Source organism: Macaca fascicularis, chromosome 1, assembly GCF_037993035.2.
Source record: "Macaca fascicularis isolate 582-1 chromosome 1, T2T-MFA8v1.1".
NCBI lineage: Eukaryota > Metazoa > Chordata > Mammalia > Primates > Cercopithecidae > Macaca > Macaca fascicularis.
The window spans coordinates 28,618,490-28,644,839 of NC_088375.1; the positions used below are offsets into that span (position 1 = coordinate 28,618,490).

General features: G+C 40.0%; 1 protein-coding gene across 1 annotated transcript in view; it reads left to right on the forward strand.

Annotated features, from left to right (window-relative positions):
- Positions 1–26,350, forward strand: part of MROH9 (maestro heat like repeat family member 9) — a 128,210-nt gene that overhangs the window by 62,003 nt on the left and 39,857 nt on the right. Inside the window, exons 15-19 of the mRNA XM_045392756.2 lie at positions 13,928–14,065; positions 15,975–16,148; positions 24,922–25,074; positions 25,176–25,292; positions 26,186–26,288. Of these exons, the coding sequence (XP_045248691.1) occupies positions 13,928–14,065; positions 15,975–16,148; positions 24,922–25,074; positions 25,176–25,292; positions 26,186–26,288 (685 nt within the window). The remainder of the gene's footprint in view (positions 1–13,927; positions 14,066–15,974; positions 16,149–24,921; positions 25,075–25,175; positions 25,293–26,185; positions 26,289–26,350) is intronic.

Consider the following 26,350-nt stretch of genomic DNA (forward strand, 5'->3'; position numbering starts at 1 on the left):
TGTCTCGTTGATCTGTCTAATGTTGACAGTGGAGTGTTGAAGTCTCCCATTATTATTGTATGGGAGTCTAAGTCTCTTTGTAAGTCTCTAAGGACTTGCTTTATGAATCTGGGTGCTCCTGTATTGGGTGCATATATATTTAGGATAGTTAGCTCTTCCTGTTGAATTGATCCCTTTACCATTATGTAATGGCCTTCTTTGTCTCTTTTGATCTTTGATGGTTTAAAGTCTGTTTTATCAGAGACTAGTATTGCAACCCCCGCTTTTTTTTGTTCTCCATTTGCTTGGTAAATCTTCCTCCATCCCTTTATTTTGAGTCTATGTATGTCTCTGTGTGTGAGATGGGTCTCCTGAATACAGCAGACTGATGGATCTTGACTCTTTATCCAGTTTGCCAGTCTGTGTCTTTTAATTGGAGCATTTAGTCCATTTACATTTAAGGTTAAGATTGTTATGTGTGAACTTGATCCTGCCATTATGATATTAACTGGTTATTTTGCTCGTTAGTTGATGCAGTTTCTTCCTAGCCTCGATGGTCTTTACATTTTGGCATGTTTTTGCAATGGCTGGTACCGGTTGTTCCTTTCCATGTTTAGTGCTTCCTTCAGGGTCTCTTGTAAGGCAGGCCTAGTGGTGACAAAATCTCTAAGCATTTGCTTATCTGTAAAGGATTTTATTTCTCCTTCACTTATGAAACTTAGTTTGGCTGGATATGAAATTCTGGGTTTAAAATTCTTTTCTTTAAGAATGTTGAATATTGGCCCCCACTCTCTTCTGGCTTGTAGAGTTTCTGCCGAGAGATCTGCTGTTAGTCTGATGGGCTTCCCTTTGTGGGTAACCCGACCTTTCTCTCTGGCTGCCCTTAAGATTTTTTCCTTCATTTCAACTTTGGTGAATCTGGCAATTATGTGTCTTGGAGTTGCTCTTCTCGAGGAGTATCTTTGTGGCGTTCTCTGTATTTCCTGGATTTGAATGTTGGCCTGCCCTACTAGGTTGGGGAAGTTCTCCTGGATGATATCCTGCAGAGTGTTTTCCAACTTGGTTCCATTTTCCCCCTCACTTTCAGGCACCCCAATCAGACGTAGATTTGGTCTTTTTACATAATCCCATACTTCTTGCAGGCTTTGTTCATTTCTTTTTCTTCTTTTTTCTTTTGGTTTCTCTTCTCGCTTCATTTCATTCATTTGATCCTCAATCGCAGATACTCTTTCTTCCAGTTGATCGAGTCGGTTACTGAAGCTTGTGCATTTGTCACGTATTTCTCGTGTCATGGTTTTCATCTCTTTCATTTCGTTTACGACCTTCTCTGCATTAATTACTCTAGCCATCAATTCTTCCACTTTTTTTTCAAGATTTTTAGTTTCTTTGCGCTGGGTACGTAATTCCTCCTTTAGCTCTGAGAAATTTGATGGACTGAAGCCTTCTTCTCTCATCTCGTCAAAGTCATTCTCCGTCCAGCTTTGATCCGTTGCTGGCGATGAGCTGCGCTCCTTTGCCGGGGGAGATGCGCTCTTATTTTTTGAATTTCCAGCTTTTCTGCCCTGCTTTTTCCCCATCTTTGTGGTTTTATCTGCCTCTGGTCTTTGATGATGGTGATGTACTGATGGGGTTTTGGTGTAGGTGTCCTTCCTGTTTGATAGTTTTCCTTCTAACAGTCAGGACCCTCAGCTGTAGGTCTGTTGGAGATTGCTTGAGGTCCACTCCAGACCCTGTTTGCCTGGGTATCAGCAGCAGAGGCTGCAGAAGATAGAATATTTCTGAACAGCGAGTGTACCTGTCTGATTCTTGCTTTGGAAGCTTCCTCTCAGGGGTGTACTCCACCCTGTGAGGTGTGGGGTGTCAGACTGCCCCTAGTGGGGGATGTCTCCCAGTTAGGCTACTCAGGGGTCAGGGACCCACTTGAGCAGGGAGTCTGTCCCTTCTCAGATCTCAACCTCCGTGTTGGGAGATCCACTGCTCTCTTCAAAGCTGTCAGACAGAGTCGTTTGCGTCTGCAGAGGTTTCGGCCGTGTTTGTTATTGCCCTGTCCCCAAAGGTGGAGTCTACAGAGACAGGCAGGTTTCCTTGAGCTGCTGTGAGCTCCACCCAGTTCGAGCTTCCCAGCAGCTTTGTTTACCTACTTAAGCCTCAGCAATGGCGGGTGCCCCTCCCCCAGCCTCGCTGCTGCCTTGCCGGTAGATCACAGACTGCTGTGCTAGCAATGAGGGAGGCTCCGTGGGTGTGGGACCCTCCCGGCCAGGTGTGGGATACGATCTCCTGGTGTGCCTGTTTGCTTAAAGTGCAGTATTGGGGTGGGAGTTACCCGATTTTCCAGGTGTTGTGTGTCTCAGTTCCCCTGGCTAGGAAAAGGGATTCCCTTCGCCCTTGCGCTTCCCAGGTGAGGCAATGCCTCGCCCTGCTTCAGCTCTCACTGGTCGGGCTGCAGCAGCTGACCAGCACCGATCGTCCGGCACTCCCCAGTGAGATGAACCCAGTACCTCAGTTGAAAATGCAGAAATCACCGGTCTTCTGTGTTGCTCGCGCTGGGAGTTGGAGACTGGAGCTGTTTCTATTCGGCCATCTTGCTCCGCCCCCACCTTTCTTACTCTTTTTGTCTTTGTTGGATTGGGTTAATTTGAAGACCTTGTCTTTGAGCTCTGAATTGTTTTCTTCTACTTGTTCAGTTCTATTGCTGAGACTTTCTGGAGCGTTTTGCATTTCTAAAAGTGTCTCTGAAAATTTTCTGAAATTTTTATTGTTTTTTCTTTAAGCTATATATTTCCTTGAATATTTTTCCCTTCACTTCTTGTATCATTTTTTGGATTTCCTTGCACTGGGCTTTGCCTTTCTCTGGTCCCTCCTGATTAGCTTAATAACCAACCTCCTGAATTCTTTTCCAGGAAAATCAGGGATTTCTTCTTGGTTTGGAATCATTGCTGGTGAACTAGTATTATTTTTGAGGGGTGTCAATGAACCTTGTTTTGTGATATTCCCAGGTTTGGTTTTCTGGTTCCTTCTCATTTGGGTAGGCTCTGTCAGAGGGAAGGTCTAGGGCTGAAGGTTGTTATTCAAATTTTTTTGTCCAACAGGGTGTTGTTCCCTTGATATAGTACTCTTCCCCTTTTCCTGTATATGTGGCTTCCTATGAGTCAAACTGCAGTGATTGTTGTCTCTTTTCTGGGTCTAGCCACCCCGTGACTATACCAGCGTCTGGGCTGGTACTGGAGGTTGTCTACACAGAGTCCTGTAATGTGAACCATTTATGGGTCTCTCAGAAGTGGATAACAATGCCTATTCCAGTGGAGGTGGTAGAGGGTGCAATGGACTCTGTGAGGATCCTTAGCTTTGGTGGTTTAATGCTCTGTTTTTGTGCTGGTTGGCATCCTGGCAGGAGATGGTGATTTCCAGAAAGCATCAGCTATAGTAGTGTGGAGGGGGACAGGTGGTGGGTGGAGCCCTAGAACTCCCAAGATTATATGCCATTTGTCTTCTGCTTTCAGGGTGGGTAGGGAAGGATCATCAGGTGGGGGTGGGGCTAAGTGTGTCTGGGCTTAGAGTCCCCTTGCGTGGGTCTTGCCGTGGCTGCTGTGGGGGATGGGAGTGAGAGTCCCAAGTCACTGGAGTTGTGTACCTACGAGGATTATGGCTGCCTCTGCTGAGTCATGCAGGTTGTCAGGGAAGTGGGGGAAAGTGGCAGTCACAGGCTTCACCCAGCTTCCACACAAACTAAAGGGGCGGTCTCACTCCCATCATGTCCCCTGCAACAGCCCTGAGTCTGTTTCCAGGCAGAGGGCAAGGCAGGCTTGAAAACTTGCCCAAGGCTTTTCACCTCCCAGCTGCAAAAGAAAAAGGCTTTAGTTCCTCCGCTGCCTGTGAAGTCTAAGTCTGCAAGTCAGATTCATGCCCTCTCCTGAGTTCTGGCCAAGAGGCTTCTTGCTCTATTCAAATTGTTACAAAGTTCAGCTCGAGAATTCCTTCTCCCTGCATAGTTTTACCCCCTGCTCCTCTGGCCAGGATGGATGGATCCTCCTTCTGATGGATCTCTTCCTGATGGATCCCTGTGGTGCCAGGCAGGAATGGGCTGCTTGGGGACCCAGTGAACTCCCCAGGGCCTTTCTGCTACTTCCCCTAACCCCTATATTTCACTTGGCTCAGCTCTCTGACTTGACTCAGCTTCAGGTAAAGTCAGAAACTTCTCCAGCAAACAGACCTTCAGCTTCTCCAGTCAGGTTGTGTGTTCGGGAGAGGACTGTCTCCCTTTCTTACTTCCACTGTTGGGGCACTCACAGTATTTGGGCTTTCTTCCGGGTCCTGCAGGAGCGTCTACTTCCTTCAGAGGGTCTGTGGGTCCTCTCAGGATTACTGGTTTGTCCTTACAATCAATCTGGAGCTAAAATACACAATGCAGCCTCTGCATGCTGCTCTGCTGGAGCTGCAATCTAATCCTGCTTCCCATCTGCCATGATCTCTCCTAGTCACCAGGTGGGTTTATCTCTGAGCACTCTGTTCTGTTCTATTGGTCAATATGTCTGTTTTCATACCAGGACCATACTGTTTTGACTACTATAGCTTTGTAATATATTTTGAAATCAGGAAGTGTAGTATTCCAACTTTGTTTTTCCAAGATTGTTTTGACTATTTGGGGTGTTCATTGGTCTCATACAAACCTTATTTTTTTTCTACTTCTGTAAAACAAGCCATTGGACTCTTGAGAAAGATTACATTGAATGTGTAAATAACTTTGGGTGGTATAGACATTTTTATTTTTTTGAGACAGGTCTCACTCTGTTTCCCAGGCTGGAGTGCAGTCACACGATCTTGACTTACTGCAACCTTGTCCTCTAGGCTCAAGCAATCCTTCCACCTTAGCCTCCAGAGTAGCTGGGACTACAGGTGCGTGCCACCATGCTTGGCTAATTTTTGTATTTTTAGTAGAGATGGATTTTGGGTTTCACCATGTTGCCCAGGTTGATCTCAAACTCCTGAGCTCAAGTGATCCACCCAACTTGGCTTCCCAAAGTGCTGGGATTACAGGCATGAGCCATCATGCCTGGCCAGTATAGACATTTTAACACTTTTAACTCTTTCAATATATGAACACTGGATATCTTTCCATTTATGTGTGTCTTCAATTTCCTTCATCGGCATTTTATAGTTTTCAGTGTACAAGTCTTTAACATCCTTGGTTAAATATATTCCTAAATATTCTAATTTTTATAGCTATTGTAAATAGAATTGTTTTCTTAATTTTTTTTATATAGTTTATTGTTAGTGTATAGAAATGCAACTGACTTTTGTATGTTGATTTTGAATTCTGCAGCTTTACTGAATTTATTACATCCAAGAGGCATTTTATGGAGTCATTAGGGCTTTCTATATATACAAGATCATGTCATCTGCAAAGACAGAACATTTTACTTCTTCCTTTCTGATTTGGATGACTTGTGTTTCTTGTCTGAATGTCTGTCCAGGACTTAATATTCATTAACAAATTATTGAAGCTATATTTTAATACATTTGTCTTTTAACTTTTACATTAGAGTTAAATGTGATTTACACACCACCATCCCATATTAAAATATTCTAATTTTGACTATATATTTATCTTTCAAAGTGAGTTTTATACATTCACATATTTTAATGTTGTTACTCAGTGTCCTTTTATTTCAAATTGAAGAACTCCCTTTAGCATTTCTTGCAAGTTAGGTCTCATGGTTGTAAACTCCCTCAGTTTTTGTTTGTCTGGGGATGTCTTTATCTCTACTTAATTCTGAAGGACAACTTTGTCAGGTATAGTATTCTTAGTTGTCAGGTTTTTTCTTTGAATATACCCCACTCCCTCAGTTGTGAGGTTTCTGTTATCTGCTGATAGCCTTATGCTAGTTTCTTTGTGTGTGAGAAGTCTCTTTGCCTTTGCTGCTTTCAAGATTCTTTTTTTTTTTTTGACTTTTAATAATTAGATTATAATGTATCTCAGATAGTTCTTCTTTGAGTTGATCTTCCTTGGAGTCTTGAGCTTTATGAATCTGGATGTTTATAACCCTCACAAGATTCAGTTTTCAGCCAGAATTTCTTTAAATGTTTTCTCTCTGTCTCTCTGCTCCTTCCTCCCTCCCCCCACCTCTTTCTTCCTTCTCTCTCCTCCCCCAATTTCTGGAACTCCCATAATTTAAACATTCAGATATTTAATAGTGTCCCTTACATCCCTGTCTTTACTCTCTTTCATTCTTTTATTATTATTATTATTATTATTATTATTATTATTATTATTATTTTGGCTAATTTCAAATGACTTGTCTTCAAGTTTGCTAATTCTTTCTTGTGTGTGATCAAGTCTGCTATCAAAGTTCTCAATTGAATTCTTCAGCCTATTGTTATAATCTTCAGCTCCAGGATTTCTGTTTTGTTATTTTTTATGGTTTCTTTTTTTAATTAAGTGTATCTTTCTGTTCATGCATTGCTTTTCTAATTTTATTTAGTTGTCTATCAGTGTTTTCTTGCATCTCATTGAGCTTCTTTAAGATGATTATTTTGACCTCTTTGTCAGGCAGTTTGTAGATCTCCATTTTTTGTGGTCAACTACTGGAGCTTTGTAAGTTTTCTTTTGTGATGTCATATTTGCCTCATTCTTCATTATCTGTATAGCTTTGCATTGGTTTCATGCATTTGAAAATGTAAACACTTTTTCCCACTTTTACAGAGTGGCTTTGGCAGGTAAACACCTTTTCCTTTTCATGCCTGGGCTAATGAGATTACCTCCAGAATTGTGGTTGGGTGGAGTTGGAGCTAGGGCACCTGGCTGCTCCTGGGACTTGTGGTTGGCTGGTCTGTTACCATGGTTCAAGAAGGTGTGCCTCTTCTCTGGTTCCTGAGTGAACTGGCCTACCTCTAGGACCTTGATCAGTAGTGTTGTCTCTGGAATCAAGGTCCACTACAGGGTGCAGAAACAACAGACCTATTACCAAGTACAAAGATTGGTGTAGCTCCCTTTGGGTCTATGAGAGGGCTCCTATTGTGTAAGTGGGTGGGTCCCAGGGCAGGACTGGCTCCAGACCATGACTAGCAAGGATAGAACCCAGTCACAAGGCTGCTTCAGTGTTTACAGCCAGAACATGGTCTGCAGGATAGGTATGTTCCTAAGCTGGTCACTAGACAGGAAGAACTGCTCCCAAACTGCAGCTAAAAGGGGCTGGAGTCAAGGTACAGGACCTTTCCAGGATCTGCTGTGGGTCCAAAGTTAGCAGTCCGGCCTGCAAAATCACATATAGGCTTGTCTTTTGGCAGCTTTCTGAGCAGGCAGGACAGCTCTCAGGCCACTGCTGAGAAGATATAGAGATGAGTTACAGGGCTGTTTCAGGGCACAAAGACATAACCAAGGTCAGCAGGCCTGTTACCCTGGTTTCCTTGGTGGATGGTTTTGGTGGGAGAACCAACACCAAATGTAACTGTAGCCAAGTCTGCAGAGAGACCAGGTCATTTCTAGGTTTAGAACCAGGACCACAGTCAGCAAGCCTACCATCCAAGTATTGATTTACAGTCTCAAAACAGCTCTCCTTAATTTTAGAATCCACCATGTTTTTGCAACCTTCTACATAAACCCAAATAATCTCCAGCAAGGTACTTTTGCTTGGGAATGACTGCAAAATTATTGCTTCTCTGGGGGATAATCGTGGTGAATAATATTCCATTCTTGCTTTATTATGGATTTTCATAGAAATGCTTCTATTTCACTATTAAGATGGTTAATTTTTATTGGAAATACACTGTTATTAGCCATTGTTCTATTCATAGTTACATTTGAAATGTTAAATTTTATTGACTTTGATAGTGAAAAATATAATTTTTTACATATCTTATTAATACTATATAATAGTCACAGATAGCCTAACATTAAAACTATCATTGTAATATTCTACAAACTCGATATAGCTGGGACTTGACTTATTAGAATTTTATTAAAAATTTTTATATCTTACTCAGAGGTGATTTTGTTCTGTAGTTACTTATTATGTGTTGTCTCTCTCATATTTTTGTGTGAGATTTACATTCAATTGTAAAAATCAATTCAGTAATTTTAAATACTCCTCTGCACAATGGAATTACTTATGAATCTTGCAAATCATCTATTTCTTAAAATTTTGGAAGAAGCCTGTGGTTAAAATCATCTGCTGTGATCCACACATATTTTAGTACTATGTTGCCATAGAAATGAATGAGAAGCCACACACCTGTAGTCACAGCTACTCAGGATACTGAGACAGAAGGATCACTTGAAGCCAGGAGTTTGAGGCTGTCGTGAGCTGTGATTGTGCTTGTGAATAACCAGTGCATTCCAGCTTGGGCAACATAGCAAGACCTTATCTATTTTTTAAAAAGAATGAGAAAGATCTCTTTGTACTGATGCAGAGTAATTTCCAGGAGATGTTGTTAAGTAAAAATAAAACAAACTGCAGAGCAGCACAGATGCTACCTTTTGCATAAGAGAGAAAAAGAAATGTATTATACACTATAGAAGTATATAAAATGTAGACTTATTCTTTGGGAAATATATACATATGCACACATTAAATACATGTTTTATATTCTATATAGTTTTATTATATATTATAAACTATAAGGATTTTAAAATATGTACTTGCCTTTTGGAGAGAAAACGAAAAGATAAACTAGATATTAAAGAAACTGGTTACTTTAAACGACATGGGAGTAAAAGGGAAGAATGGACAGGGATGGGAATGAGACTCTCCAAGTACCCCTTCTTGTGTAGTTTTGACTCATAAAGTTATTGTTGAAAGAATAAAATTAAATCAAGAAGTAGAAAAAAGCCAAATTTCCTGTAATCCCAGCACTTTGGGAGGCCGAGGCGGGCGGATCAGGAGGTCAAGAGATTGAGACCATCCTAGCTAACACGGTGAAACCCCGTCTCTACTACAAAAATACAAAAAAACTAGCTGGGCGTGGTGGCAGGCGCCTGTAGTCCCAGCTATTCGGGAGGCTGAGGCAGGAGAATGGCGGGAACCCAGGAGGCAGAGCTTGCAGTGAGCCGAGATGGCGCCACTGCACTCCAGCCTGGGCGACAGAGCAAGACTCCGTCTCAAAAAAAAAAAAAAAAAAGAAAAAAAGAAAAAAGCCAAATTTAAACTCATGCAAATGAATTTATTTGTATACCAAATTAATAACCACACAGATAATTACTCCATGCAGCTTATGAACATAGTGCTTTGATTTAGATATGTTCCAAGAATGAAAATATGTATAAAGAAATATTCACTTTTAGTCAGAAGGTTTATTGGTATTGTATATTGATATTATCATTTTAAGACTAAGGTATGTATTATTTATCAGAAAGCAAATAAGTAAATATATTAATCCTATTAAACACCAGGGTTTTCCAAGTAAAAGGAAGGCAATAAAAACATGAAGCTGCAAAAAGGTAATATAAACTCTTATGTTAGCTTTGAACTAAAATATCAACATTATTAGTATAAACTCACGATTTAAAGAATAACTATTTCCAAGCTCCGAGTAAAAGCCAAGAAAACATGATATTCTGACAGCCAGTCGTACTTTAGCATCGACTTCTAATGGTTTCTAAGTGCTATTACTCACCAAAAGGATGTCTCCTTGATAAAATGGCTGGTTTCAGAGGTCAAGAAAAATAGATGAGTCAGGGACATCTAATTTTTCCACAACCCAAAGAAGAGCTAAAGGCCCATGGGGCCATATCAAAAGGACACAAGAGTCAACTCAAAGTGGCTTCTACTAGCCAACTTAGAGTATCAAAATAAATAGTACCTAAATAATTGTAACATTTTTCCCCCTTTTTTAAATTATTATACTTTAAGTTCTGGGGTACATGTGCAGATGTGCAGTTTTGTTAAATAGGTATACACGTGCCATGGTGGTTTGCTGCACCCATCAACCCATCACCTACATTAGGTATATCTCCTAATGTTATCCCTCCCCTAGCTCCCCACTCCCTGAGAGGCCCCAGTGTGTGATGTTCCCCTCCCTATGTCCATGTGTTCTCATTGTTCAACTCCCACTTATGAGTGAGAACATGCGGTGTTTGGTTTTCTGTTCTTGTGATAGTTTGCCGAGAATGATGGTTTCCTGCTTTATCCATGTCCCTGCAAAGGACATGAACTCGTCCATTTTTATGGCTGCATAGTATTCCATGGTGGATATGTGCCACATTTTCTTTATCCAGTCTATTACTGATGGACATTTGGGTTGGTTCCAAGTCTTTGTTATTGTGAATAGTGGCACAATAAACATATGTGTGCATGTCTCTTTAGAGTAGAATGACTTATAATCCTTTGGGTATATACCCAGTAATGGGATTGCTGGGTCAAATGGTAATTCTAGTTCTAGATTCTTGGGAAATCACCAGTCTTCCATAATGGTTGAACTAATTTACACTCCCACCAACAGTGTAAAAGTGTTCCTATTTCTCCACATCCTCTCCATCATCTGTTTTTTCCTGACTTTTTAATGATCACCATTCTAACTAGTGTGAGATGGTATCTGACTGTGGTTTTGATTTGCATTTCTCTAATGACCAGTGATGATGAGCATTTTTTCATATGTCTGTTGGCTGCATAAATGTCTTCTTTTGAGAAGTGTCTGTTCATATTATTTGCCCACTTTTTCATGAGGTTGTTTTTTTCTTGTAAATTTGTTCAAGTTCTTTGTAGATTCTGGATGTTAACCCTTTGTCAGATGGATAGACTGCAAAAATTTTCTCCCATTCTGAAGGTTGCCGGTTCACTCTGATGATAGTTTCTTTTGCTGTGCAGAAGCTCTTTAGTTTAATTGATCCCATTTGTCAATTTTGGCTTTTGTTACCATTGCTTTTGGTGTTTTAAACATGAAGCTTTGCCCATGCGTACATCCTGAATGGTGCCGCCCAGGTTTTCTTCTAGGATTTTTAGTAACATTGAGGTTTTTTTTTTATTTCATGAATCTTTGGTGGTTCTCAAAATGAGAGAATGAGAAGACAGACAGAGACAGGAATAGAGACAGACAGAGAGACAGATGCCAGCCACTAAATGTAGAAGGAATGCTAGAAGTGGCAAATCACAATTTCTGCAAGCCCTAATTTGATAACTAAATCCAGAAAAATCATCAATAGATGTTAAAACAATTAAGTGAAAAGTTGTTGGAGAATGGAATATTCACATAACACCAAATTACCATGCTATAGACTTACTGGAATCTCAAAGGGAAAATATGACTTTACATTTTTATGTGTGGTTATCACTTAAAAAGAATTACCCTTGATCCTGTTGGGAAATAACACATTGATTATTACCAGTTTCCCATTATTTTTCGTCTGTTTCAATGATCTAGTTTTCCTTGACTTATGTTTGGAGATTTATATTTTTCCAGAAAATAATTTATTTCACTCAGAATTTCAAATTACTGCCATAATCACTGGGTCTCTACTAGATGGGCATATTAAAGTCACCAAGAAATATTTTTTAAGTATATAAGCCAAGGTCTGCCATCAGAAAACCTACTAGGATGAAGCCCAGACATGTGTAATGTATAAAAGCTGCCGGCAGAAGATCCTGCGCTCATCCTTGCCTAAGAACTACTAATGCAGATAGTCTTTTAAAATTTTTTATCTACTCCACACTTTTTTTCTCACTGCTCATTTTTTCTTTTTTGTACAATGTTGATGAAAAATCTGTTTATCTTAATAGGATTTTTTTTCCTGTGCAAAAGGCAATAGGCTTATTCTATTGTTTTTCTGTTTCCTAATACAATGATTTCTGCCTTTATTATTTTCTTACACCAGCTTTCTTTAGTACTGTTTTCTATTTTGTGATATTGTTTCTCTTAATTTCAGGATATAAATAATTTATGTTAACATTTCTTTTTAAGTAAAATATTTAAAGTCAAATTATGCATTTACTTCCAACTATAGTATAAATATATGTTATGTATAATTTTTATTGTTTTTTATTTTGTTGTCATCCTTATTGAGTGTTTGAGTTCCTCTGTGGTTTAAGATTTTGATCCACAAATTAGGAGAGATTTCTCTTAAGTTTACAAGTGCTTTATAGGCTTTCTTTTTATTTTATTTAAACTTTCTTTTTGGTTTCTTCTTTTATTATATCACAAATTTTTGAAGTGCTTTTTAACTTTTTTGCTTTAGAGATGTTAATAATACTTTTTGACATGGTATCTAATTTTTGTGAAGGTTCTTTGAAAGTTTGAAAAGAAGATGTGATCTGTCTTTCTCTCTCATTCACTGTCTGTCTCACTCTCGCTCTCTTGCTCTGCCACTCCCTATCTTTCTGTGTACCTGATCTAAAGATATTTTAAATTCTTCCAAGGAAAACATGATTTTATAAAACTGTTTGTTTTTGTTTTTGTTTTTGAGACGGAGTCTTGCTCTGTCACCCAGGCTGGAGTGCAGTGGTTCGATCTCAGCTCACTGCAAACTCTGCCTCCCGGGTTCAGGCCATTCTCCTGCCTCAGCCTCCCAAGTAGCTGGGACTACAGGCATCCGCCACCATGCCTGGCTAATGTTTTGGGTTTTTTTTAGTAGAGATGGGGTTTCACCGTGTTAGCTGGGATGGTCTCAATCTTCTGACCTGGTAATCTGCCCGCCTCGGCCTCCCAAAGTGCTGGGATTACAGGCGTGAGCCACCGCACCCGGCCAAAACTGTCATTGTGTTTTTAAGAGATTTTAATCAGCATATTTGTCAGTTATTAAATGTATAAAGGCTCATGATACTCATGTCTTCACTTTGAGTATTAGCTCTTAAAAACTAAACTTCCTCAAACTGGCCTGTAGGTTCTGTCCCACTGCCTTACTGCTGTCCAGTTTTCTATTACCTCTCCCCTCCTCTCACTCATCTTTCAGGTGCTCAAACACGCCCTGCTTCATCTCCCTCAGGGCCTTTGCACATGGTTCATCATCCTTGAAGGTAACCTCTCTAAACACTTTTTCTAGCTAATGCCAACTCACAACTCTAAATCTAAATATCATTCTTCATTCTAACTTGAATCTACATTACACAATGTAAATTAAACAGTACCATAGATCAGGGGTCCCCAGCTCCCTGGGCCACATATTGGTACGGGTTGATAGCCTGTTTGGAACTGGGTTGCACAGCAGGAAGTGAGCAGCATGCGAGCATTACCACCTGAGCTCTGCCTCCTGTCAGATCAGCGGCGGTATTCCATTTTCATAGGACACAAACCTTACTGTGAACTATGCATGCACGGGATCTAGGTTGTAGGCTCTTTATAAGAATCTAAACTAATGCCTGATGATCTGAGGTAGAAGAGTTTCACACCCCACCTCCCCAGCCATTCCTGGAAAAAAAAAGTCGTTAAAAAACTGGTCCCTGGTGCCAAAAAGTTTGGGGACTGCTGCTGTAGGTGCAGATGTATTGTGACAGCTGGTAGCTTTCTTTCCTAGTACTGACTACAATTAGAAATTCTGTCTCATTAGAGTAGTACCTAGTATAGTATCAGTCTTTCTAGCTTGCCTGGAAGCTCCACAGGGTCACAGGGTGCTACCGTTTTGCTCACCATTGTATCTCTATTTATTAGTGCAGTGCCTGGCCGGCAGTAGGTTATCACCTCTTAGCATATGTAGACATACACTGTCAAGAAACTCACCACCTGACTACAATCAGTATGATGGGGAAATTTAAATTGGGTCACTGAGTTTCCAACAATGGAGGAAAATGTAAAATACACACACACACACACACACACACACACACACACACACACACACAAAAGCATCTATTTTTCTATCCTGGTTTCTGTCTCTCCCCACTGCTGTGAGCACTGAAATATATGTGTTTGATGTTTTAGTGAGATTTGCATTCTAGTTTTACCTAGAATATCTTGATTTTTATGACAGAAATCATGCAATTTGGCCTCTACTTTCCTTATAAACTTATTAACTATTTTCTTTCAGCTTCTGAATAACTTCTTCAGGGACCCTTTCCCAGAAGAATTTTTGGTCCTCTTCACAAACTGGATCAATGATTCCAATCCTATAGTTAGCAAACTGATCCTTCAGAGAATTGCCCATATGTCACCAGTTGTCAATAAGGTATGTGTATGTTATTTGTATCTGCCAGCATCATCAAAACCATAATATGAGATTTTGATGTTACTTAACATCTTCACTAGTAAAGCAGTGATATTTTTCAGTCTCTATATAACTAATACATATCAAAGCCTGCTGTTTTATTAACAAGGAAACTGAGTTGAATAGAAAGGATGTATTAAGTCCATTTAGTGGCTTTATTGCCTTACTTTTTTGTTGTTACAGAAAATCATTCATTGCACTCAGAATGTATTTATCCTCATTGCCCTAGACTTGTCTTACAGTCTAAACCATACACACATAATTTCTCCTCCAACATACACACGTGTACACATTAATTCCTATCTCAGAGCACTTTTCAAGCTTTTTCTTCTACTCATAATTTTCCTACTTTACCTATACATATTTACATTTTTCTCCTTTTTCAATGATCGGCCCAAGTCAAACTGCACTGAAATTTCTTATCTCTAGCAGCCTCATCCCTCTCAGGACCATATCAATTATGAGCACTCATATTTTATACCAGTGGCCATCAAAGCACAGTTCTTGAACCAGCAGTATCAGCATCAACTGGAGACTTGCTAGAAATGCAAATTGTGAGGCCCCACCCCAGTCCTATGGAATCAGAAATTCTGGGGTAGGCCCACCAATCTGTGTTTTAAAGGTCCTCCAGGTAACTGTTATTCAAGTTAAAGCTGAGAACAACAGACTTATATTGTTTCCCACTGACTCACATGAATAATTCTTGCCTTCCTGGTCGACTGAATTTAAGCATGTTCCATGTTCTGTAATTCTACACTCCAAAGTATCTTGCAAAATGCTGAGAGTGTAAATGTTCTATAAATCATTACTTTTATAATACATCCAATAATAAATCCTTGTTTATTTATTGAGCATGGCCTCTGAAAACTTAAGCCTATCAGTGGACACCCACTGTGCATTTATACTGACATAAGCCATGGTCTGTTTACTTTAAATGAATAATATAAGTTAATGGATTTACCAGTAGTGTACACTCTCTTAGTAAGCAGCAAATTATTTATTGCTTTACCCAGAGCTCTTCCTAATGTTATTAACAACTGAAAGGAAAATTCTGTCAAGGCTTCCTAGAAGAGTGAAAGAAAAGTAGTGGAAAGTGATCTGGGTTGAGATTGCATATATTGTTTGTAAAGACAAAAATGGCCTCTGGCATTGACATAGTCTTTAGCTCTATTTTTTTCTCCTTAAAGCTATTATTTTGGCAAAATAATATTCATTAATTTCCTTTAGTCTTTTTCTTCTTGCCTTTCTTTCTCTCTGGTGTCTCTGTTGCATGTTCCTCCTTGCCTTCTATTCTGTTTGGTTCTGATCTACATTGACTCCCATGACTTGCCTGAGTGTCTCAGTAGCTCTCATGTCCAAATGGGTCACTGTCATCTAATTTAGAGGTCATTCTGCCAGTAGTGTGTTAGTAAATGTTTGACAGCCAGCTCTCTGAAAATAAGGCCAATTCCCTGGTGTAAAGATCCCTATGATGGCTAATCTGAAACTTTCAAAGGGACATGACTAACCAGGGAACTGGCAAAAGATGCACAATAGCACATCATTATTTAATATTCCTGCCAATTAGATGCAATGCCCATGAATAATCTCAAGAGCATAGATAATGGTAAAATGTAGCAAAAGAATTAGGGAGTGACAATTTTTTAGTATTTATTATCAGTTTCTATTTAATGTTAAATTTATATAATTTAATTTTCAGTAATTTTTTTTTTGCAAAAAGTCAACATTTTTGAAAATTTGACAAGGGACTTTCGTGAGTCGGCTTCCGCACACCATGATGTGCCACCCAGACTCGAGGTATCCATACTAAATGTCAGCTCAAGTCTTCTGCTAGTTCCTAAATCCCACCATTTTTTCCTTTTATATGTAGATAGAAAATGTCAGCAGTATATTAATAGCCATCCTGGATGCCTTCCTTTCCAAAGACGATACTGTTGTACTTCGGGCCTTGATCACCCTTAGAAGGCTTTTAAACAAACTGGACACAATGACTTATTCTTTGGGTACCAGAATTGGTTCCAGCTACTGTCCTCTGATGGATCATGTGAGTGACACAGTTAGATATGTAAGATCATTAGGCTTTGTGGTTCAGCTGAAACTCAAGTTGAAGCAATGATGTTAGGGCACAGAATAAGTCAATAGAAAATAGTTATTTTGTAAGAAGTCACTATTTCTTTTCCAGAGATAACAATATTAGTTAGGTAAGTACTGGTATTTTTTTTTTTTTTTTTTGACAGAGTCTCGCTCTGTGGCCCAGGCTGGAGGGCAGTGGTGCCATCTCGGCTCACTGCAAGCTCCACCTCCTGGGTTCACGCCATTCTCCTGCCTCAGCCTCCGGAGTAGCTGGGACTACAGGTGCCTGCCACCACACCCGGCTAATTTTTTGTATTTTTTAGTAGAGACGGGGTTTCACTGTGTAGCCAGGATGGTCTCGATCTCCTGAGCTTGTGATCTGCCCGCCTCGGCCTCCCAAAGTGCTGGGATTACAGGCGTAAGCCACTGTGCCCAGGCTTTTTTTTTTTTTTTTTTTTTTTTTAAGTACACTGTGAGAACCTGGGGAAAAAAAGAATAATCATCAAGGAATGGCCTCTATCCTTGGATGAAATTGTAGCTCTGTGGCTATGTACTGGTTAACCCTATATCTGGACTGCCTAGGTTCAAATCCCTCTTCCGCCTCTTATTGGCTATCAAACACCGAGTGAGTGATTTCTTCAGTCTTTTGGTGTATCACTTTCTCCCCATTGATAAAACAGCAATGGTAACATAAACAGTATTAGGTTTATTATAAGAATCAGATTTGTTATTTGCCATGCCCCAAATAAATGTTTATTATCATATAAAATTTGAATTTTAAAGTATTTTATCAGAAAGTTCTTCCTTCTGAAAATTCTCATTTTACATGGTAAACATGTTTCAGAAAAGTTGAATGAAAACTTTGGTATGCCATGGGGAATCTATGTATTTTTAAAGAACTCCATGATAAATTATTTGTAAACCAGAGAATTATTTCACAACAAATTATCCTACCAAAACTTCTAAGTTTTTAATGACTTACATTTCAATGAAGAAGAGCACAGTATTATTAAATTATGGAAAAAACAAATGTAGTGGTAAAAATGAATTTTATAAACACATAAACACTTTAGAATAGTAATAATAATAGTGACTTGAAGGGGCAGGGCCAAGATGGTCAACTAGAAGCAGTGGCAGCCTTCAGAGGCTCCCATCAAAAAGAACCCTAACAGCATGCAAATCCTGTGCCGGCAACTGAGGTATCCAGGTTCTGTCATCACAACTGAGTAGGCAGCGGGCGTGACCCATGGAGAGGAAGGCAGAGCAGTGTAGTGTTGTGGCCTCTCTGAGAGCCACACAGGCCAGGGGAACCCCTACACCCAGCCAAAGGAGGCAGTGAGTGAGCGTGCTACCCAGCCTGGGAAAACGTGTTTTTTCCATGAAGATCCCACTCATGAGCCCATGCCACCAGGGTCTAGGGTCCCAAACACCGAACTGTACAGATTCTCAACAGCCACTAAGCTAGAATCTGTTTAAGACTGCTGAGCTCCTGGGGCTGGGGGCGGTGGAGGGTGGGGGGGGGGGGGTGGAGGGTTGGGAGGCGGTGGAGGGTGGGGGGGTGGGGCGGGGGTGGTGACTAGCACAACAGCTGTGGCTGCCTGCTGTCTAAGCCCTTTAAACTTCTTGGGGGAGGGGTGACAGCCAGCACTCAGACTGATAGCCACCTAAGACACAAAGCCCTCAGGGTGGGGGAAGGGCAGCAGCCGTCTCTATAGCTCCAGGCTATGATTTTTCCCTGCTGGAGCCAGTGAGGCTGGATGGCTTGATCCCAAGAGGTATCCCCCACAGCCCAACACACCAGTTGTGGCAGACTGCTGATGAGTGCCTCTTCAGGCCTGACCTAGACCCATCCCTCCTCGCTGAGGTCTTCCTGCAGATAGTCCGACTACTCCAGCCAGGGGCTCAGGGACAGAACTCTGATCTTCCTAGGCCTGAACCCCTGGGGGGAGGGGTGGCCACAGTCTCTGCACACTAGCAGACACAGTCTTTCCTCCTCCTAGTTTGAAGGAAGCAGGGCAGCCCAGACAAGTGGGCTTTCCCCCCAGTGAAGCACACCCCCTCCATCAAGGGACAGCCAAAGTGCTTCGGTAAGTGGATCCTGCTCCCCATAAAACCCAGCCGGGTGAAACCCTCCAAAAGGGGTCATCAGAAACCCTATACAGGAGCGATCCTACAAGCATCAGGTTGGTGCCCCTCAAGATTCCAGACAAAAGAGCAGGCACCCATCTTTGCTGTTCTCCAGATTCCTCGAGTGGCATCTCCAGACATGGGAGCAAATCAGATGAATAAGGCCTAAAATGAACCCCTAGAAAACTGTGGCAACCCTACAGAAGAGGTACCTGACCATTGCAAGAGAAACAAAGAAACAGAAAGCAACAACATCACCGACAAAAAAAGTCTCCACAAAAACCCGATTCAAAGGTCAGCAGCCTCAAAGATCAATACTGGACAAACTCATGAAAATGAGAGAAAAATCAACAAAACAACGCTGCAGGCCCAAAAGGCCAGAGTGCCTCTTCTCCTTCAAATGGTCGCAGCACCTCCTCCAGCAAAGACGTAGAACTGGATGGAGGATGAGATAGATGAATTGACAGAAGTAGGCTTCAGAAGGTGGGTAATAACAAACTCCTCTGAGCTAAAGGAGCGTGTTCTAACCCAATGCAAAGAAGCTAAGAACCTTGATAAAAGGTTAGAGGAGCTGCTAACTAGAATAACCAGTTTAGAGAGGAAAATAAATGACCTGATGGAGCTGAAAAACACAGCACAAGAACTTTGTGAAGCATACACAAGTATCAATGACTGACTCGACCAAGCAGAAGAAATGATATCAGAGTTTGAAGACTATCTTGGTGAAATCAGGCATGCAGACAATATTAGAGAAAAAAGAAGAAAAGGGAATGAGCAAAACCTCTGAGAAACAAGGGACAGATCAACGAGACAAAAAATTAACAGGATATTCAGGACTTAAGCTCAGCTATGGATCAAGTGGGCCCCATAGACATATACAGAACTCTCCAACCCAAATCAACAGAATATACATTCCTCTCAGTGCCACATGGCACTGATTCTAAAATAGACCACATAATTGGAGGCAAAACACTCCTCAGCAAATTCACAAGAACTGAAATCATAGCACACTCTCTAAAAACAGTGCAATCACATTAGAACTCAGGATTAAGAAACTCACTCAAAAGCCCACAATTACATGGAAATTGAGCAACCTGCTCCTGAATGACTCCTGGGTAAATAATGAAATTAAGACAGAAATCAAGAAGTCTTTTGAAACCAATAAGAAGAGACTATGTATGAGAATCTGTGGGACACAGCGAAAGCAGTGTTGAGAGGGAAATTTATGGCACTGGATGTCCATGTCATAAAGTTAGAAATATCGGCCAGGAGCAGTGGCTGACGCCTGTAATCCCAGAACTTTGGAAGGCTGAGGTGGGTGGATCACGAGGTCAGGAGTTCAAGACCAGCATGGCCAAGATGGTGAAACCCCGTCTCTGTTAAAAATACAAAAATTAGCCTGCCATGGTGGCACGTGCCTGTAATCCCAGCTACTTGGAAGGCTGAGGCAGAGAATTGCTTAAACCCAGGAGGCGGAGGTTGCAGTGAGCCGAGATTGCACCACTGCACTCTAGCCTGGGCGACAGAGTGAGACTCTGTCAAAAAAAAAAAAAAAAAAGGCTAACAATATCTCAAATCGACACCCTAACATCACAATTAAAAGAGCTAGAGAAGCAGGAACAAACAAATTCAAAAGCTAGCAGAAAACAAGAAATAACTAAAATCAGAGCAGAACTGAAGAAAGTAAAGACACGAAAAGCCCTTCAAAAAGTCAACGAATCCAAGAGCTGGTTTGTCGAAAAAATTAACAAAATAGACCACTAGCTAGACTAATACAGAAAAATAGAATGAAGAATTAAATAGACACAATAAAAAATGATAAGGGGGAAATCACAACTGACCCCCCAGAACTGCAAACTACTATCAGAGAACGCCATAAACATCTATACACAAATAAAAGGTAAAATCTAGAAGAAATGGGTAAATTCCTGGACACATACACCCTCCCAAGACTAAGCCAGGAAGAAACTGAATCCTTGAATAGACGAATAACAAGTTCTGAAATTGTGGCAGTAATTAATAGCCGCCTACCAATAAACAAAAGCCCAGGACCAGACCATTTCACAGTCGAATTCTACTAGACATACGAAGAGGAGCTGGTCCCATTCCTTCTGAAACTATTCCAAACAACTGAAAAGCAGGGACTTCTCCCTAATTCATTTTATGAGTCCAGCATCATTCTGATTCCAAAACCTGTCAGAGACACAACAAAAAAGAAAACTTTAGGCCAATATCCCTGATGAACATTGATGAGAAAATCCTCAATAAAATACTGGCAAAACAAATCCAGCAGCACATTCAAAAGCTTATCCACCCCGATCAGGTCAGCTTCATCCCTGGGATGCAAGCCTGGTTCAACATATACAAATCAAAAAATGTAATCCATCACATAAAGAGAACCAATGACAAAAACCACACGATCATCTCAATAGATGCCGAAAAGGCCTTCGATAAAATTCAACATTCCTTCATGTTAAAAACTCTCAATAAACCTGGTATTATTGGAACATATTTCAAAATAATAAGAGCTATTTATGACAAACACACAGCCAATATCATATTGAATGGGCAAAAGCTGGAAACATTCCCTTTGAAAACCAGCACAAGACAAGGATGCCCTCTCTCACCACTCCTATGCATCAAAGTATTGGAAGTTCTGGTCAGGGCAATCAGGCAAGGGAAACAAGTAAAGGGTACTCACATAGGAAGAGAAGAAGTCAAATTATCTCTGTTTATGGACATGATTCTATATTTAGAAAACCCCATCACCTCAGCCCCAAAACTCCTTAAGCTGATAAGCAACTTCACAAAATCTCAGGATACAAAGTCAATGTGCAAAAATCACAAGCATTTCTATACACCAACAATAGACAAGCAGAGAGCCAAATCATGAATGAACACTCATTCCCAATTGCTACAAAGAATAAAATACCCAGGAATACAGCTAACAAGGGATGTGAAGGACATCTTCAAGGAGAACTACAAACCACTACTCAAGGAAGTCAGTGAGGACACAAACAAATGGAAAAACATTCCATCCTCATGGATAAAAAGAATCAATATTATTAAAATGGCCATATTGCCCAAAGTAATTTACAGGTTCGGTGCTATTCCCATCAAACTACCATTGACATTCTTCACGGAATTAGAAAAACCTACTTTAAATTTCATATGGAACCAAAAAAGAGCCCATATAGCCAAGACAATCCTAAGCACAAAGAACAAAGCTGAAGACATCATGGTACCTGACTTCAAACTATACTACAAGGCTACAGTTCCCAAAACAACATGCTACTGGTACCAAAACAGATATATAGACCAATGAAACAGAACAGAGACCTCAGAAATAACACTGCACATCTACAATCATCTGATCTTCAACAATCCTGCCAAAAACAAGCAATGGAGAAAAGATTCCCTATTTAATAAATGGTCTGGGAAAACTGGCTAGCCATATGCAGAAAACTGAAACTGGACCCCTCCTCATACATTATACAAAAATTAACTCAACATGGCTTAAAAACTTAAATGTAGGACCCCAAACCATAAAAACCCTCAAAGAAAACCTAGGCAATACCATTCAGGACATATGCATGGGCAAAGATTTCATTATAAAAATGCCAAAAGCAATTGCAACAAAAGCAAAATTCACAAATAGAATCTAACTAAACCAAAGAGCTTTTGCACAGCAAAACAGACTATTATCAGAGTGAATAGGTAACCTACCGAATGGGAGAAAATTTTTGCGATCTACCCATCTGATAAAGATCTAATATCCAGAATCTACAAGAAACTTAAATTTACAAGAAAAAAAAAAAAAGACCCCATCAAAAAGTGGGCAAAGCATATGAACAGACACTTATCAAAAGAAAATATTTACATGGCCAAAACACATATGAAAAAAAGTTCAAGCCGGGTGCGGTGGCTCAAGCCTGTAATCCTAGCACTTTGGGAGGCTGAGACGGGTGGATCACGAGGTCAGGAGATCGAGACCATCCCGGCTAACCAGTGAAACCCCGTCTCTACTAAAAAAATACAAAAAACTAGCTGGGCGAGGTGGTGGGTGCCTGTAGTCCCAACTACTTGGGAGGCTGAGGCAGGAGAATGGCGTGAACCCAGGAGGCAGAGCTTGCAGTGAGTCGAGATCTGGCCACTGCACTCCAGCCTGGGCAACAGAGCGAGACTCCGTCTCAAAAAAAAAAAAAAGAAAAAAAGTTCAACATCACTGATCATTAGAGAAATGCAAATCAAAACCACAGTGAGATACCATCTCATGCCAGTCAGAGTGGTGATTATTAAAAAGTCAAAAAATAATAGATGCTGATGAGGCTGTGGAGAAATAGGAACGCTTTTACACTGTTGGTGAGAATGTAATCAGGTCAACCATTGTGGAATACATTATGGTGATTCCTAAGAATCTAGAACCAGAAATACGATTTGACCCAGCAATCCCATTTCTGGGTATATACCCAAAGGATTATAAATCATTCTGCTATAAAGACATATGCACACGTATATTTATTGCAGCACTACTTACAGTAGCAAAGTCATGGAACCAACCCAAATGCCCATCAATGTTAGACTGGATAAAGAAAATGTGATATATATACACCATGGACTACTATGCAGCCATAAAAGGGAATGAAGATTATGTCCTTTGCAGGGACATGGATGAAGCTGGAAGCCATATTCTCAGCAAACTAACACAGGAACAGAAAATGAAGCACCTCGTGTTCTGACTCATAAGTGGGAGTTGAACAATGAAAACACATGGACACAGGGAGGGGAACAACATACACCAGGGCCACTTGGGGGGTGGGTAGCAAGGGGAGGGAGAACATTAGGAGAAATAGCTAATGCATATGGGGCTTAAAACCTAGATGATGGGGTGATAGGTGCAGCAAACCACCATGGCACACATAGACCTTTGTAACATACCTAAACTTTCTGGACTTGTACCCCAGAACTTAAAGTAAAAAAAAAAAGAAAAAAAAAAGTGGCTTAATTTATTGAACACTTAATATATACCAGGGGCTATTCTAAATGATTTACACGAGCTATCTTACATAAATCTCTAAGCAACTATATTACTATCATCCAATTTTCATGTAAAGAAACTAAGGCAAAGAGAAGGCAATATTTGGCCAAGGTCATATATGTGATAAAGTAGTCAGAATGCTCACATAAAAAAAACATCAGTATGAGATTATAAACATTTCCTGAAAACCAGAAAGTGTTATTATATTTTTAAAATTTGGGCCAAGTGCAGTGGCTCACGCCTGTAATCCCAACACTTTCCAAGACTGACACGGAAGGATTGCTTGAGCCCAAGATTTTGAGACCAGCAGGAGGGTTGTTGGAACCCAGGAGTTAAAAGCTGCAGTGAGCTATGATCCTGCCCCTGCACTCTGGCCTGGGCAACAGAGTTAGACCCTATCTCTAATAAAATATAAATAAATTAAATTAAAAAATTAACCTCTTCTTACTTGCAATTTTTCCTTTCTAGAATCATTTTTATCCAATTACCTTCCTATTTGGCCTAAGTAGCCCTTGAAAACCTGGTTGTGTGCCAGTATGCATAGAGCTTCCATTGCTACTCAGTGGCAACTCAGCAAAGTCCTCCAGCCTTTGAACACAGCATGGTTACATTATTATAAGTATCCTTGTAAAAATTATCTCCAAGTTACACATACTATTTCAGTTTATACTTTTAGGATGCTATTAAATACTAATCATCTTCCTGAATTTAAGAAACTAATTTTTCACAGGAGTTTTTTGTAATGCAATCTGAATTTTGGTAAGTAATTTTTTTACTAGTTGATATTTTTTTCAGCTTTATTAAGGCATAATTAATAAATCAAAATTGTATATGTTTATAGAATCCAATATGTTTTGATATATTTATACATTGTGAAATGATTAAATCAAACAAAATTAACATTGCCATTACCTCATATATCTTTTTTTGTGTGTGTGGTGAGAACATTTAAGATCTAATCTCTTTGCAATTTTTAAGTATACATTACATTATTAACTATAGTCTAATGTAGCTAGACTTACGTTAGATCTCTAGAATTTATTCATCCCGTCTAACAGAAACTTTGTATCCTTTAACCAACATCTCCCCTAGTGCCTCCCACCACCCTTCAGCTACTGGCAACCTAGTCCCACTGTCCTCTTCTATGAGTTCAACCTTTTAGTATTCCATATATGAGTGAGATCATGCAATATTTGTCTTTCTGTCCCTGACTGATTTCAAGTAGCATGATGTCCTCCAAGTTCATCCATGTCATACGTGACAGGATTTTATTCTTTTTAAGGCTGAAAAGTATTTCAATTATTCCATTGATGGACACAGGTTAATTCCATATCTTGGTTATTGTAAATAATAAGTAAGCAAATATTATTTTAAAATTAAAAGACACCCTAACTACTTTAACCCAAGGTGAATTTTTTAAAAAATAAATAAAATTTCACATAGTGTAGGTATAGACATATACATATATAGTATATTTATATCGTGTGTGTGTGTGTGTGTGTGTGTGTGCATGTGTAGATTACTGATTGAAGAAAAAAGCCCTAATATTATCCTCAAATAAGACCTTTTTCTTTTACAGATTAATGGAGGCATTCGAAGTATGGCAATTCGACACTTTGGTGAATTAGTTAGGGATATGAGACAGTACACATGGATGCTGAATGATGTGATTCTAGAAGGCTTGGTGCCCCTAATCCTGTTTTTGGAGGATGACGAGGAAAGAGTAGCTAAAGTAAGTCATTTGATCTTCTTTTTCATAAATTTACCAAGAATTACAATGTTTTATCTAACAACAGATGAATAGATCTCCACTGACCCTTTTCTGTCTCACAGGCATGTAAATATACATTAAAAATCTGTACATCACAATTAAAGTGGTCAACATCACGTTTTCTCAAAGATGAAAATTACAGTTTTGAGATGGTGGTGCTCAATATCTGTAACAATCTTGTAAGTGGCTCTTCCATTTTTACTGCTGTAAGAGTTATAGACAAAACTTACAGGATATCCAAAGTGATAAAAACTGTAATGGGGATAAGAGAAGATCTTGGAGAAAAAGAAATGGAAGAAAAAATCTTCAATAAATGATTATAACTGGAGCTTGAGCCGAGAGGAATTAGAATTTTCCACTTCCCCTTTCTCAACATTGATCATCCATCTTATCTTCTTCCTCCAGCCCACCCATTTTGAGCTATGGATGGGTATTAAGGTAGGAAGAACATCCCAGATCACGAAAAAGAAAACTAGAATACTTTGCCACTGCCTCTTGAGCTAGTCCTCTGAAACCCAGCATGAATAGCAATGATAGACAAGTAGGGATGGCCGGGTGCGGTGGCTCAAGCCTGTAATCCCAGCACTTTGGGAGGCCGAGACGGGCGGATCATGAGGTCAGGATTTCGAGACTAGCCTGGCTAACACGGTTAAACCCCGTCTCTACTAAAAAAATACAAAAAACTAGCCGGGCGAGGTGGCGGGCGCCTGTAGTCCCAGCTACTCGGGAGGCTGAGGCAGGAGAATGGCGTGAATGCGGGAGGCGGAGCTTGCAGTGAGCTGAGATCCGGCCACTGCACTCCAGCCCGAGAGACAGAGCGAGACTCCGTCTCATAAAAAAAAAAAAAAAAAAAAAAAAAAAAAAAAAAAAAAAAAAGACAAGTAGGGATGGATGAATGCTAACCAAAGAATGGAAAAAGAGAGTTGAGTTTGGGAACAAGAATATAGTTCCCACAAAAACATCCCCAGCTTCTAATTTGGTCCTGATTTGGTATGTTGAAGCCTTTCTGGAGGAAGCAAATGTTCTATTTCAACAATTGAGAGAGGTGTTTTTTTCTCCTTTTTATTCTCAGATTATTTCTCATAGGAACTACATTACAGATTTGATATCTGATACCTTAGGATTCCTGTGGAGCTCCAGAACATATCTTAAGAGGGCATCGGTTATTTTGATAGGTAAATATAATTCAATTCTCAATTTCTAATTTGTCTTAAATGGAGAAGAAGCTAAAAGTTTT